Here is a 14,741-nt window from a genome sequence, read left to right on the forward strand (position 1 = left end):
CGTGCGTGCGTGCGTGCGTGCGTGCGTGCGTGCGTGCGTGCGTGCATGCGTGTGTATGTCTGCGCCCTCAGAAGTAGACCACGAAACAGACCCCACCTCCCCATAACCACAAACAAGCAACAATGAAACGCCTGGAGAAGTGAAACATCTATCCTGATCCTAGATGATAATATATGCATGTGTATACTGTTATACTTTTAAACTTGAATAATTACATATATTACTAATAACAGTAATATATTCATGTATACAAATTAAACTTTCTTAATTACACCAACAGTGTCTATGCAAAGCTGTTTTGTCACTGGTGAAGTATGTATAACTAGAAATAGAGCAGACATCTCTCCCATGGAGTCTTACCCTATAATTAAGCGATATTAAACAAAAGGGTGTTCTTTATCGCCATGAATGCACGCCTGCAATGCTGCAGGAACTCCGCTAGGAGTGCATTATGACGATAGAGAACACCCTCGAGTGTGATATTGCAGTTTTCAAAACAGATCTACAAGCTCGTAGCTTGCATATCTGCTATTCTTCGATAGCTAAAGTTTAAATTAATGTTGGTTACAAGCTAATGTGACACGTCCTCAGGTCTAAATGGGTTAAGCGCATAGAAAAGAAAGCTTTGGCAAGTGCAGTGTGAGCACAGAGCAGTATTTCCGTGTCTCTACCCCAGTTACCCTTAAACCTAAGATAATCGCGGGGGGAAAAAAAACATAATTTTAATGACAGATGTAGCCACTACCACTACGACCACAAATGTCCCAAGAAACTCACTGGCCTAGCCACCCAGTCCACTGCGCTCGGGGAGAACAGAGCAGCTCATAACTCGATCTCTCCATCTTTCGGCATGTAATATGGTGTGTGTGTGTGTGTGTGTGTGTGTGTGTGTGTGTGTGTGTGTGTGTGTGTGTGTGTGTGTGGGGGTGTGTGTGTGTGGGTGTGTGTGTGTGTGTGTGTGTGTGTGAGTGATATGGTCTGGGTTTGTACACGTGACAGAAAAGGTGATTGTATTGACACGGTGCACCTAAAGTGGGCCTGGAGAGATGATTGCTCTGCGATTACTGTTTAAATATTTAAATGGGACCCGCCAGATGTGGTTGAACGATTTGAAAACTACTCGAGAATTTAGGTTATTCCCCTACTGTCGGCATGCACAAGAATCCCCTCCACACACACACACACACACACACACACACACACACACACACACACACACACACACACACACACACACACACGCACGTCTATGTATGACTATGGTGCCTTTTTGGATTAATTGTAACTATTTGAATAGTAAAGTTTTCAATAGGCCTACATACTGTACGGTACATGAGTTCTGAATATTAAGATGTTTCTTATGTAGGGGTTGCTTATTTCATGTTGGACCCAATGACAGGCTTGATAAATTCCATCTCCCTAGATAGGATTACTGTGGAATTGAATTAACACTTTGGTTGCTACACAATCCAGCCATGCCTATTTGTGCGGTGCTATGGGGTTAACATTGAAGGAAGGACCTTGTCCGGGGCCCACAGCAAAATGCTCTCTTATAGCGAGAATCACACCGAATACATCAAAAGAAAGCTTAACTTGTCCACTCCAATTTATTTTATTTTTTTTATTTTACCATCTTCCATTCTGGAGATATTGAAATATTCTATACATACTATACACCGAATGAAAGCCCTGAATGTGTACTTTCACGAGGAAAACAGTACACATTGATCCCATCTACAGTTCGTCAGTAATTGGCTATTAGAAAGCAGCTTGCGCCCACCAGAGAGAACTTAGAGAAGACATGGACCTGAACAACTAAATATTCACCAAATAAGGCACACTTCAATTCAATTCAAATACCCCCCTCCCTCCCTCCCTCCCTCCCTCCCTACCTACCTACCTACCTACCTATACCAACCAACCAAACAACCAACCATGGTATTGTTTCACAGTCATGCATTGACGGAAGCATGAGCTCAGTTTGGGACTCTCCCCAGGTTGGCAGAGGGAGAGTAGCACCCAGGATTACAGCTTAGGCAATGGGTGAAAAAAATTGTTGCAAAATCGTGGGATCAAAAAATAAATAAAGCTAAAATAAAGCTATCACTAACATAATTGAATCTATAAGCACTTCAACTGCCGTGCCTTTGTGTTGAGTTGTGTGCACGCGCCGTCTCTCCAGCCAGGCACGGGGGCGAAGTGAACGGTACACCGGAGTAGCCATCGACGCGGATGCATGAGACGACTGTGATGTGGTAACGGAACCAGGTCCAGGATCCATCGGAGGATGATGAGAAGACGGAGAAGAAAAGTTGGAACCGGGGCTGTGCTGTGTTTCATCTTCCTCGGAGTCCAACTCAGACCCTGTATCGGTCTTGGGGATGGTACGGAAAAATGATGCCAACGTTGACTGACCAGGGCCCGGAACTGGACCCTTACGCCCACCACGGGGACGGGTGGACCGGCCACGGGCTGCAGGCCGACCGACACGAGAGTCACTGTGACTGGATCCTGGTGGCTCTTGCGCCGCTACTCTTCCTCCCCCAACAGGGCCCAATACTGGGGGTTAACGAGTGTCGGATAGCATTACATTGTCTGTAGTACTCAACGATGCACGCCGTTTACGCGCCGCTGGAGTATCACTGGTTCCTGGCTTTTGCTCTTTTTCTTTTCCTCTATCGCCACCGCGGCTCGGTGGACCTTTTCCTCGACCCGATGGACCTTTACGAGCGGATGTCGGACCCCCACCACTCGTCCCAGGCTGCTCTGGCTCTTCCTCCTTCACTCCTCCTCCACGACCACCACCGCGGCTCGGTGGGACCTTTCCTCGCCCCGATGCGCGTTTACGAGCCGACGCCGGACCCCCACTCGTTCCAGGCTGCTGATCTTTCTCTCCTCCTCCTCCTCCACCACCGCGGCCCGTTGGACCTTTACGAGCCGATGCCGTTCCAGGCTTCTGATCTTTCTCTTCCTCCTCCACCACCGCGGCCCGGTGGACCTTTACGAGCCGATGCAGTTCCAGGCTGCTTATCTTTCTCTTCTCCTCCTCCACCACCGCACACACGTTTACGAGACGACATTTCGCACTGAAACTGGACAACAAACTCGAACAAAACTCACTGCAACTCTCTCTCGCTCTCTGAAACACAAGTTATTGTTTTTTTTTCTTCTTTTGATGTGATGATGTCTTGTGTATAAACATATAGCTTTGATCAGCGTTTTTCCTATCGTTCGTTGGCTTGGGACCTGGGGTCAGAGTGACACAAATACAATAAATGGAGAGCTAAAGTGGTTGTTTGTTTTTTTTGGTGATCGTGGGCCATTGATGTGGAATGGGTTACCGTTGAATGGGTCAACGGCCATGATGGATTACGTGATTCATTACGTCAATTACGTCACTGGCCATAAAGGCCCTTTGGTTGCTACACAATCCAGCCATGCCTATTTGTGCGGTGCTATGGGGTTAACATTGAAGGAAGGACCTTGTCTGGGGCCCACAGCAAAATGTTCTCTTATAGCGAGAATCACACCGAATACATCAAAAGAAAGCTTAACTTGTCCACTCCAATTTATTTTTATTTTTTTGAGTGGTGTAAACCACTCCTACAACTGGCTTTGTTAGTTTACGTGTCTGTCTGTCTGTCTGTCTGTCTGTTCGTACCAAAAAATGAGCACGGTTGCTATGGTCACCCAGTTCACACAGGTGTGATTTCATTACGTCAGACATTACGTCAGACCACAGCTGATCAGTCTATATAAGACCTTACACCACTCAGTTCACACGGGGGTGATTTTTATTTTACCATCTTCCATTCTGGAGATATTGACCTTTTTGTAACACCTGCTTTTGCCTGAAAGGGATTATCTTGAACAGAAAGCGGAGTTATGGAAGGTTTAATGTCACAGACATTGACAGGCAGATATACAAATTAACACAAAAAATATTCTATACATACTATACACCGAATGAAAGCCCTGAATGTGTACTTTCACGAGGAAAACAGTACACATTGATCCCATCTACAGTTCGTCAGTAATTGGCTATTAGAAAGCAGCTTGTGCCCACCAGAGAGAACTTAGAGAAGACATGGACCTGAACAACTAAATATTCACAAAATAAGGCACACTTCAATTCAATTGAAATACCCCCCTCCCTCCCTCCCTCCCTCCCTACCTACCTACCTACCTACCTATACCAACCAACCAAACAACCAACCATGGTATTTTTTCACAGTCATGCATTGACGGAAGCATGAGCTCAGTTTGGGACTCTCCCCAGGTTGGCAGAGGGAGAGTAGCACCCAGGATTACAGCTTAGGCAACGGGTGAAAAAAAAATGTTACAAAATTGTGGGATCAAAAAATAAATAAAGCTAAAATAAAGCTATCACTAACATAATTGAATCTATAAGCACTTCAACTGCCGTGCCTCTGTGTTGAGTTGTGTGAGCATAAAACTTCTGAGAGCACTTCACAGACAGCTCCTCTCTATTCTGAGGGAGTAGTTTATGACTTCAGGACCATGGAGAGCTTCCCCTCCGTTGTTGGACTAGTTTATGTCTTCAGCACCATGGACAGCTCCCTGACTGTGCATTAGTCAGTGAGGACCTTTAGCACCACAGACAGCTCCTCTCTAGGCTGACAGTGTGGGAGTAGTTTACCACTTCAGCACCATGGAGAGCTATCCCCTCTGCTGCTGGAGTAAGCCTGGGTACAGTCAGAGGCTACTGGAGTAGTTTATGACCTCAGAACCGCATGCGTACGAACATGCGTGTGTGCGAGTTACAAAAAACGTGGGTTAAAAATGTAGATATGAAAAGAACCGCATCCCAAACGTACCTCTCTTTTCATCTCTCGACTCATTTACTGCCTCTGTTCTGATGCAACTGCTGTGTCATGATGTGTCATGTTGTTGGGGAGGACTAAAGGCTTTGCATCAGGCATGTCAGTGCCTCAGGATGGGGGGGAGAGAGAGAGAGAGAGAGAGAGAGAGAGAGAGAGAGAGAGAGAGAGAGAGAGAGAGAGAGAGAGAGAGAGAGAGAGAGAGAGAGAGAGAGAGAGAGAGAGAGAGAGAGAGAGAAGACGCTCATGAATAAAATGAACGGATGGATTTAAAAAAGCCTGTAAGAGGAGGAGGAGGAGGAGGAGGGTAGAGACACTGAAATACTGCTCTGTGCTCACACTGCACTTGCCACAGCTTTCTTTTCTAAGTATGCGCTTAACCCATTTAGACCTGAGGACGTGTCACATTAGCTTGTAACCAACATTAATTTATTAAACTTTAGCTATCGAAGAATAGCAGATATGCAAGCTACGAGCTTGTAGATCTGTTTTGAAAAATTGTGAAAATGTGGTGCAAATCTTTGACTATATATTAGCAAACGTGTTTAAGTCAAATCTTTGCTTCTGGGAGGGTCCCTGGAACAACATATATTGAGATGGGGGTTCGGTGGCCAATTGCACACAATTTTGGGGTCCTTGACATGAAATAGTTGAGAACCACTGATACAGAAACACACATATATATATATATATATTAACTGTCATGATGATTTGTAGAATCTAGTCACAGGTCTTACAGGGTTAATAAAATATAAGGCAATGGATCTGAAGGCAGGTGAGGTGGTGTATGGTGTGAGATGGTACGATGGATCTGAAGACTGTAAGGCTTGTAAATGGTGCATTTATATAGCGCCTTTATCCAAGGCGCTTTACAGAGATTGTGCATTACATTCACCCATTCACACATACATTCATACACCGATTGCGGCGGAAGCCATGCAAGGTACCAACCAGCACATCGGGGCAATTTGGGGTTCAGTGTCTTGCTCAAGGACACTTCGACATGTAGACAGGAGGAGCCGGGATTCTAACCGCCAACCCACGGATCATTGGACGACCTGCTCTACCTCCTGAGCCACAGTCGCCCCATAATGGTGTGTATGGTGTAAGATGGTAAGTGTATGGTGTGAGATGATACAGTACGATGGATCTGAAGACAGTGAGTTGGTGTGATGGCATGATGTCAGTGTATACAGTGCTGGAAACGGTTGCATCCGTCCGTTAATTATGACTGTGATAATCTGGATCGATCTACCGATTCAATGGGAAATGATCCAGTCCAATCGACGCGATGTCGATCATAATTCTATCGCGGAACACCTGTCTGCCACCTGTGAAATAGATTGTTTTGCAATGGCCTACGTTAAAGGTATATTCAGTGATATCACTTAATTCAAATATCACTTATTTTTTCTTATTTTTTGGATAATCCTCCCTACTATAAAGTGTGCTGACCATATAAGGAGTTCCTCCCTGTCCCCAGTGAGCCCCTGGGGTCAAAAAACCCTAGTTTCGGTTTGGGCTTTGGGTGGCAAAGCCTTCATCCAATCAGGATGAGAGGGGCCTTCCTCCAATCATGATCGAGTGGGGCGGGCCTTGGTGCACGTGATGTTGGTCTGTTGTACTTCCCCCACTGTAGAGCGTGTGCATGTGCACATCTTGTTACCGGGGTGGACCGGGTTTTTTTCCAAATCACCCAAATCACTGAATGCGCCTTTAACCTCGCCGACTAAAACTATATGACCATAAGTGTTTGAGTCAATGAATCCTGGAACATGGAAATCACGTGATCGCAAAAACTTGCCGCCCGTCCAGTATCTTTGCACTGTAGCGCCGACCGCCATTCCCTTTCGCCGACTGCCATTCACTCCCCCAGACTTAGTGTCGAAGTGTCCTTGAGCAAGACCCTGAAGCCCTATAATTGCTACCACTGCATGTGCAGGTTGGTGCCTTGGTGCTGGCTGTGAGTGAGATTTATAGTGCGCAAGGTTTCGGTCCCTGACTTCCTCCGTTCAGGCATACATCAGATCACATCGTTTCCCCTCAGGACATGCTGCTAGGCAGACTGCATGCCACACAGCCATATGACTGACTGCTGCCTACAGCACTCTCCTCTCCTCTCCTCTCCTCATCTCCATCCGTTACTCTCCTCTCCCTTTCCACAGTAATGGGGATTTGTATTGTAACCCAGTACGCAGTGCAGTTCAATCGCACGCACTTACGCACGCACGCACGCACACACACACACACACACACACACACACACACACACACACACACACACACACACACACACACACACACACACACACACACACACACACACACTGTCTCTCTCATCTGTCTCTCTGTGTTCCTTTATTGGAGTTCTGTGTCAGGCATGCCCAAATACGAAGTGATGTGATGTCAGAACAGGCCAGGTCCATATATGGAGCCTGGAGGAGCCGTGTCCAGAGCCCTGGCAGAGGCCTTTTGTGGCGGTTCTGGACAACCGTGGGTCCGACCGACTCGACAGGAAAGGAGACGAGTGGCCAGGAGAGAGGGAGAGGAAAGGAGACGAGTGGCCAGGAGAGAGGGAGAGGAAAAGAGAGAAGTGGCAAGGAGAGTGGGAGAGGAAAGGAGACGAGTGGCCAGGAGAGAGGGAGAGGAAAGGAGAGAAGTGGCAAGGAGAGTGGGAGAGGAAAGGAGACGAGTGGCCAGGAGAGAGGGAGAGGAAAGGAGAGAAGTGGCCAGGAGAGTGGGAGAGGAAAGGAGACGAGTGGCCAGGAGAGAGGGAGAGGAAAGGAGAGAAGTGGCCAGGAGAGTGGGAGAGGAAAGGAGACGAGTGGCCAGGAGAGAGGGAGAGGAAAGGAGAGAAGTGGCCAGGAGAGAGGGAGAGGAAAGGAGAGAAGTGGCCAGGAGAGAGGGAGAGGAAAGGAGACGAGTGGCCAGGAGAGAGGGAGAGGAAAGGAGACAAGTGGCCAGGAGAGTGGGAGAGGAAAGGAGACAAGTGGCCAGGGGAGAGGGAGAGGAAAGGAGACGAGCGGCCATTCGGTCATTTAACCCTCAGTAAAAGGACCATAACCCACTCAGCAGAAATGTGTCTGTGTCTATCGAAATGGGTCATTTAACTCATTAAGTATACTCCAATCGGTCATCATCATCATACTATAATTCAGTCAATGTCTGTCTGTCTGAATGAATGAATGAATGTGTCAGAAACACTGCCGTATCTCCTCACCACCTGCACCAATCGCTCCCACTTCACACAGGCATTGACCATAATAATATGGAGGTCTTAACGAAGCCCTTTTTTTGATTTTACACATTCATGATTAATAATGAATTTATTAGTGAATTAAAAACGCACCCAGGGTGCAGTACCCCCGGCGGCCACAATGGGGGGGGAATATCTCACAACGGGTAAGGGCTAGTTTAATTAATTTACTGCTGGAATAGTTTCAGACAATATATGGTCCCTTCCCTGCCTATGAAAATACCACAGGTCTTGAACCGGAAGTCAGCGAACGGCTAAACGGGAGGATCGCAGGCCACCTCGAGGCATGAATTTTGTAACCGCGACCGGCAACGCTTTGGTTAAGAGCCTTGAAAATAAAATCATTGGTGCTCAAACCCTTATCATGTCACGGACCGACTGCCCACACAGACTTTTTTGTGCGTTTCCCCACATAGAAATAATTGCATCCTTGTTTCTTGCACACTGCATGGGGCTAATTGTGCTTGAAAACAGAAAATGTATCACTATGTTCTGCTAATTGTTTGTTTGTTTGTTTGTCATGTTTATTTCGAATATGCAATAAAATAAATAAAACAGAACAGTTTTGTATTTCCTAATTACAAGGAAAAAACACTTAAAATAAATAGCTTAAAATATAAGAAAACAAAACAAAGAAAAAGACAAAAAAAGCATATCCGAAAAGGTGTGAGAAGAAGTTAAAAACGTATAAACTCCCACCCCTCTGTAATTTAATAATTACTCGCTTTTTGTAGTATGACTAGCGACTGAACTGAATTTTTATAATTTTTTCCCCAAACCTCAGCACATTAATGAAAATATGGTAATACTAATGAACAGTAGAGAGTGTGAAGTGACTTGAGATCGAGAACCTGCTTTGCCTTATTTATGACTGCTATACTTCTAGCAACTTTGTACTTAACATTAGTAATGTGTGGTTTCCAGCTAAGCCTGTCATCTATTGTCACTCCCAGAAATTTATTTTCATGGACCCGGTCAATAGCAATCCCATCAATATTTATATGTACCTGTGTGTTTGTCCTGTGATTACCAAATAGCATAAACTTCGTATTGCTCACATTTAAAGATAATTTATTGTAATCAAACCATAACTTTAATTTACTTAATTCTTCATTGATGTCAACCTGTAGTTTATCCAGATTATCACCAGAGCAAAATACATTAGTGTCGTCTGCAAAAAGTACTAGTGACAGCAGCTTTGATACTTTGCAGATATCATTGATATAAAGAATAAAGAGTTTGGGCCCCAGTACTGACCCCTGGGGGACACCACAGGTAATTTCCAGACAATTTGAGCAATAGGTGCCCAGCTTCACAAATTGTTGCCGTCTGTCCAAGTAACTTTTAATCCATTTTATTGCAATGCCTCTGATACCAATTTTCTCCAGTTTTTTTACTAATGTGTTGTGATGGATAGTGTCAAAAGCTTTTTTGATGTCAATGAATATTCCTATTGCATACTGCCGATTATCAATTGCGTCTGTGATTTTTTTCTATGGATTCCATCAATGCCTGAGATGTTGATCTGTTCTTTCTGAAACCATATTGACTCTCTGAGAGTATATTAAATCTGTCCAAGAATGAATCTAGTCTGCTATTAAAAAGTTTCTCCAATATCTTTGAGAATTGTGGCAGTAATGAGACAGGTCTGTAGTTTGTGAAGTGATGTTTGCTCCCATTTTTATATCGAGGAATGACCTTTGCTATTTTCATTTGGTCTGGAAATGAACCTGTTTGGAATGATACATTACATATGTGTTTAAATGGCCTAGAAATCCCCCCAATGACCTGTTTGACCAGTGCAGTGACATGTCAATATCATTATAGTCTGTAGATGTTTTGTTTTTACTGTTTTGGACTATGTCCAAAATTTCAATTTCCTTCACTTCACTCAAGAACATTGAGCAAGGATTTCTATCAACCATTCCCCCCACATGTTCACCATCTGATCCTCGATCCTGAATTTTTCTGCCTAGCTCAGGGCCCACATTAACAAAAAAATGGTTGAAGCGATCTGCCGCCTCCTCCATATTGTAGTTTTCAATGTCATTCTCAACAAAATATTTAGGTAAGCTGTTTTGTTTGGCACCATCTCTTATAATACTGTTTAATATTTTCCATATATCTTTAATATTGTTTTTGTTCTTATCTAATTTCTTCTTAAAGTATTATTTCTTGCATATCCTTATAATACTAGTTAACTTATTTTTATATTTTTTATATTTATCTTCTGCCACTTTAGTTCTCTGTCTAATAAAATTCCTATATAATGCATTTTTCTTTTTACAGGCATTTTGTACACCTTTAGTTAACCATGGACAATTATTATAAGTTATTTTTCTATTGTATGCTAATGATACACCACACGCTGCTAATTCAAAATGTGTTCATGTCTGGGATGGAGGATGCAAGATTTGTAATTATGCTGGTGATACAAAACTATATAAATAGGAAAACCTATAAATAAGAAGAGAGAGAGAGAGAGAGAGAGAGAGAGAGAGAGAGAGAGACAGACAGACAGACAGACAGACAGACAGACAGACAGACAGACAGACAGACAGACAGACAGACAGACAGACAGACAGACAGACAGACAGACAGACAGACAGACAGACAGACAGACAGAGACAGCTCCAGACTTCCCTCTCCAGAGCAACGCTAACTTCCGCCTGGAGGATCCCGAGGCATTCCAAGGCCAGTGAGTTGATGTAATCCCCTCCATCTGCACCTTGGTCTGCCCCGGGGTCTCCTCCCAGTATGACGTGCATCGAGGACCTCCCCAGAGGCATCCTAACCAGATACCCGAATAATAACATTGCAGGAAAAAAGGCCTTTTTGACCTGAGGTCAGCTTGTGTGGTTCCTGACCTTACTACAGCGACTGTTAAGCCATACGTACCGGTAAAGCATCTGTGAGATTATTGTTATTTTAGCTAAAAAGCATACATTTTGAATGCTTTGGCTGTTAAAAATATAGCAAATATATGGCCTGAGCCATGTCTCAGCGGTCCAGGCACCTTGGCTTGACAGCGTGTTGCGGGTTCGAGTCCCAATCCTGATGAACTCTGCTGTGTGTCCTCCCCCATCTCTCTCCCCACTTTCCTGTCTATACCTACTGTTACCTGCCAAATAGGCAAAAAAGCCCCTAGTACAAATATCTTAAAAAATATTAAAAAATAAATAGCAGATATACATACAAGCTCCAAGCACGACACAAAGGACGCACTTGTATTTGCGCACATCTTTGACTATAAATTGTCATTTTAAAGCAAACCATTTTTTACTCTTTTAGTCTTTGCTTCTGTGGCGTCCCTGGAACAAATTACCGGTATTTGGAACACCGCACCTCCCACCCCCCTTACAGAAAATGGTTGTTAACATGATGCATATACACATCACCCCCACACACACACACACACACACACACACACACACGCACGCACACACACACACACACACACACACACACACGCACGCACACACACACACACGCACACGCACACGCACACACACACCCTCCATTGACGTGATGTATGTCCATATCATCACCTTGGTCTGTGATTTGAACATGGTGGATCATCCTCACTCTCGCTCAGAGACAATTTCACACATGACCTCCCATGCAAAACAATATGCCACCGTGGAGGGGTGTGTATGTGTGTGCGTGTGCGTCTGCGACACATACAGCTTGCTTGCTATTTTAGGGACTGATATGATATCTCTTGATATCTCTTGTCTGTGTTTGACAAACATACGTTATGCATAAATATTGCATATTGCCCTCCTCCCCGCCCGGCACCCCTCCCCCAAACAAGGGCCAGTTGTGTTTGCACATGCCCGATAGAGCCGACTGCACCACGGACCTGTGTTGACTTTCACAGCAAATGTGTATTTAGTTTTTTTAAAAATACAAAATAAAGAGATTCAAACGGCTAAAATCGGATGATATTTAGTCGACTGAATCGACAAAAAAGTATTTTTGCGGGCCGTGATGGTATCGTTATGCCTGATTTAACTTGTTTGCATGCTGAAAATGAGCTTGTAGATTTTCAGAGCGCAACCAAACATAAAATTACTTGTCTTTTAGTTCTACTGGATCTCTTCTCCACTAGTCTCTCCCTAAGATTTTATATAATTTTTTTATCAAATAAAGTATATCATGAAAGACATGGAATCACACTTGCCTTGCCTACAAATGTTTCACAGAGCAAAGTCGATCAACACAATTCATTCTTGTCCAATCCATCCTCTTATTCCCTGGTCGACATCAGAGACAGACATCACATTCCACGCTCATAAAAAACGTGCTCACAGAGACGTATGCATGGTTATTTTTAACACGCTAACACTGGGAAGGCATATGTGTTTCATTTGACCTTTCAACCATTTTTATACTTTGGCTTATTGTTTAGAAAAATCGTGAAATCTTTGAATATATATTTTGATTGGGACATTTTCACTCAAATCTTTGCTTCTGGGGGTCCTTATATATTCCAGTCTGGCAGTGTGCCGCGGGTTCGACTCCCGATCCCGACGGCCTTTACTGCATGTATTCCCCCCATCTCTCTCCCCATTTCCTGTCAGCCTACTGTCTGTCCCTCCATGAAAAATATAAAATAAAGGCGAAAGCCATAAAAAAAAAGAAAGAAGATGGATATTGGCAGCAAAATACATAAATCTTGGTGTTTTTGTGTGTGTGTGTGTGTGTGTGTGTGTGTGTGTGTGTGTGTGTGTGTGTGTGTGTGTGTGTGTGTGTGTGTGTGTGTGTGTGTGTGTGTGTGTGGTTTAACCCATTAAGGACTGGAACGCATCTGTGTCACCTTAGCTTTTAACCACTTCAACCATTATTTTTCTGTTGAAAAATAGCAGAGCTCATAGTGCAGCACCGAGTGCCGCGCTATGAGATTGTAGATCTGCTATTGTTTTAAAAGTCTTGAAAATGTGTGCAATTCTTGGAATATATCTAATTTCACAGAAAAAAAACCCTCATAACTTTGCTTCTGTTGCCTGAAACAACATTTTCAGATGGGGTCGGCGGCCAATTATACAGTCCATGACATGAAATAGTTAGAGAACCACTGATATAGAAACATAGGTTTTTCATAAAACTGTCAGGATTTAGAAGACATTTTGTAGAATCTGGTAGTACTAAATGGCTTAATGCTCACTCTGGTATATGGTGAGAATGGTAATAGAATGTCTTTGCACACTGCAGGGGTTGAGATGAGTTATTCAGTCAGCCATTCCACAACACTGGGGTTGAGATGAGAGTTATTCAGCGAGCCATTCCAGAACGCAGTGGGAGTCCTGCATGTGAGAAGCAGAGCATAATGCATCTTTCTGTGTCAGAAGTGGTGTAGGATGTGCTGCACATCGCTAAACAGACATGATATTGTCGCCTTGAATGTCCAAAAAATAAAAATAAGGGAGGGTGGTAATGCCGGGGTGGTTCCAGGGTCACCGCTGGCCTGCGGTTCAGGTTCCAATATGCCCACATTCCGTTGTCTCCACTCACGGTGTTCCCAATCTCCTCCTCCTCTCTCCCCTTTTTTTTCTGTTCACTTATTGGGAACAGAAAAGGTGTACGCGTGTCGTACGTGTGCGTACTCATACGTACGTCGCCTGCTGAGGTGAAATGCCTTTAGTTTCACACATTCACTGTCATTGACAAAATGTTTCATCATTTAAAAAAACACCTTTTCGCTTGAAGGTGGCAGATTTTGGGGCTATATCGAAAAAGTTAAATGCGCAAATGGGGTATGGAAACACTTGCGGAAAAGATTTCTAATTAGAAAGCATTGCACTCGCATTATATCGCTTTTGAACAGTTGGAAAAGAAGAAAAAAAACACGCAATGGTTTGATCATGGAAGTTAGATGAATATAATTCTCCAAAAAACCTCGGAACGGACGAGGGGAGACTACTAAAATACGCTATTATTGCTATAATGTCCATAGAGAATGTATCACCACCAACTATGAGGATGCTTTTAAACTGGTAGGCCTATTGCCTGGCATTGCAAGCAACCGAGATGAAACTACGAACGGCTTTTGCCGTTTGCAATGATGAGAGACGTACACTGTATAGCCTACCAGTTGCAATGATATCGCAAAACTGTGCAATATGAATGCAAGTTCAAGCCTGCATGTATAAGGATTACCTTTTGTCGCACGATGGTGTCGTGCAGATAAAACAATACGATGTACAAGACCAAGTGCCAGATGAGACGCGTTGTCAGCTTATAGATCAGTTCTGAACTTCTGACACAATGTACCGTGGTAAATATAAGAAGCGCATATCAAGCAACAGTCTGTAGCCTACGTGTGTGTGTGTGTGTGTGTGTGTGTGTGTGTGTGTGTGTGTGTGTGCACGCGTGTGTTTATTGCGAGGCAGCAAACACATATTTATTATAGGGACGAACACACACACACACCTGGACTACGCTATATGTCCATATAGAATATTCCCCACCAATTAAGGATGTTTTAAAACTTTTATATAACGTGCCTGGCCCTGCATGGTCCCTGCAGGCTATTCGATCCATGCATGCTTCATCTATTCTTATATATCAGTATATCATATATCAGTTCTGTACCGTGGTAAGAAGCAAAAATCAGGCAACAGTAAGCTATAGGGCGGCTATAC

The 14,741-nt window shown here is 44.0% G+C and overlaps 1 protein-coding gene across 1 annotated transcript in view; it reads left to right on the plus strand.

The window, feature by feature from the left end:
* Positions 1-2,610: 2,610 nt before the first annotated feature.
* The window catches only part of LOC306921383 (contactin-associated protein-like 2), a gene marked incomplete at both ends in the record, with an annotated part of 178,455 nt that continues 166,324 nt past the window's right edge, over positions 2,611-14,741 (plus strand). Inside the window, one exon of the mRNA XM_079498492.1 lies at positions 2,611-2,992. Coding sequence (XP_079354618.1) covers positions 2,611-2,992 — 382 coding nt within the window. The remainder of the gene's footprint in view (positions 2,993-14,741) is intronic.

The sequence above is a fragment of the Electrona antarctica genome (assembly GCF_951216825.1).
Source record: "Electrona antarctica genome assembly, chromosome: 4".
In the NCBI taxonomy this organism is placed as follows: domain Eukaryota; kingdom Metazoa; phylum Chordata; class Actinopteri; order Myctophiformes; family Myctophidae; genus Electrona; species Electrona antarctica.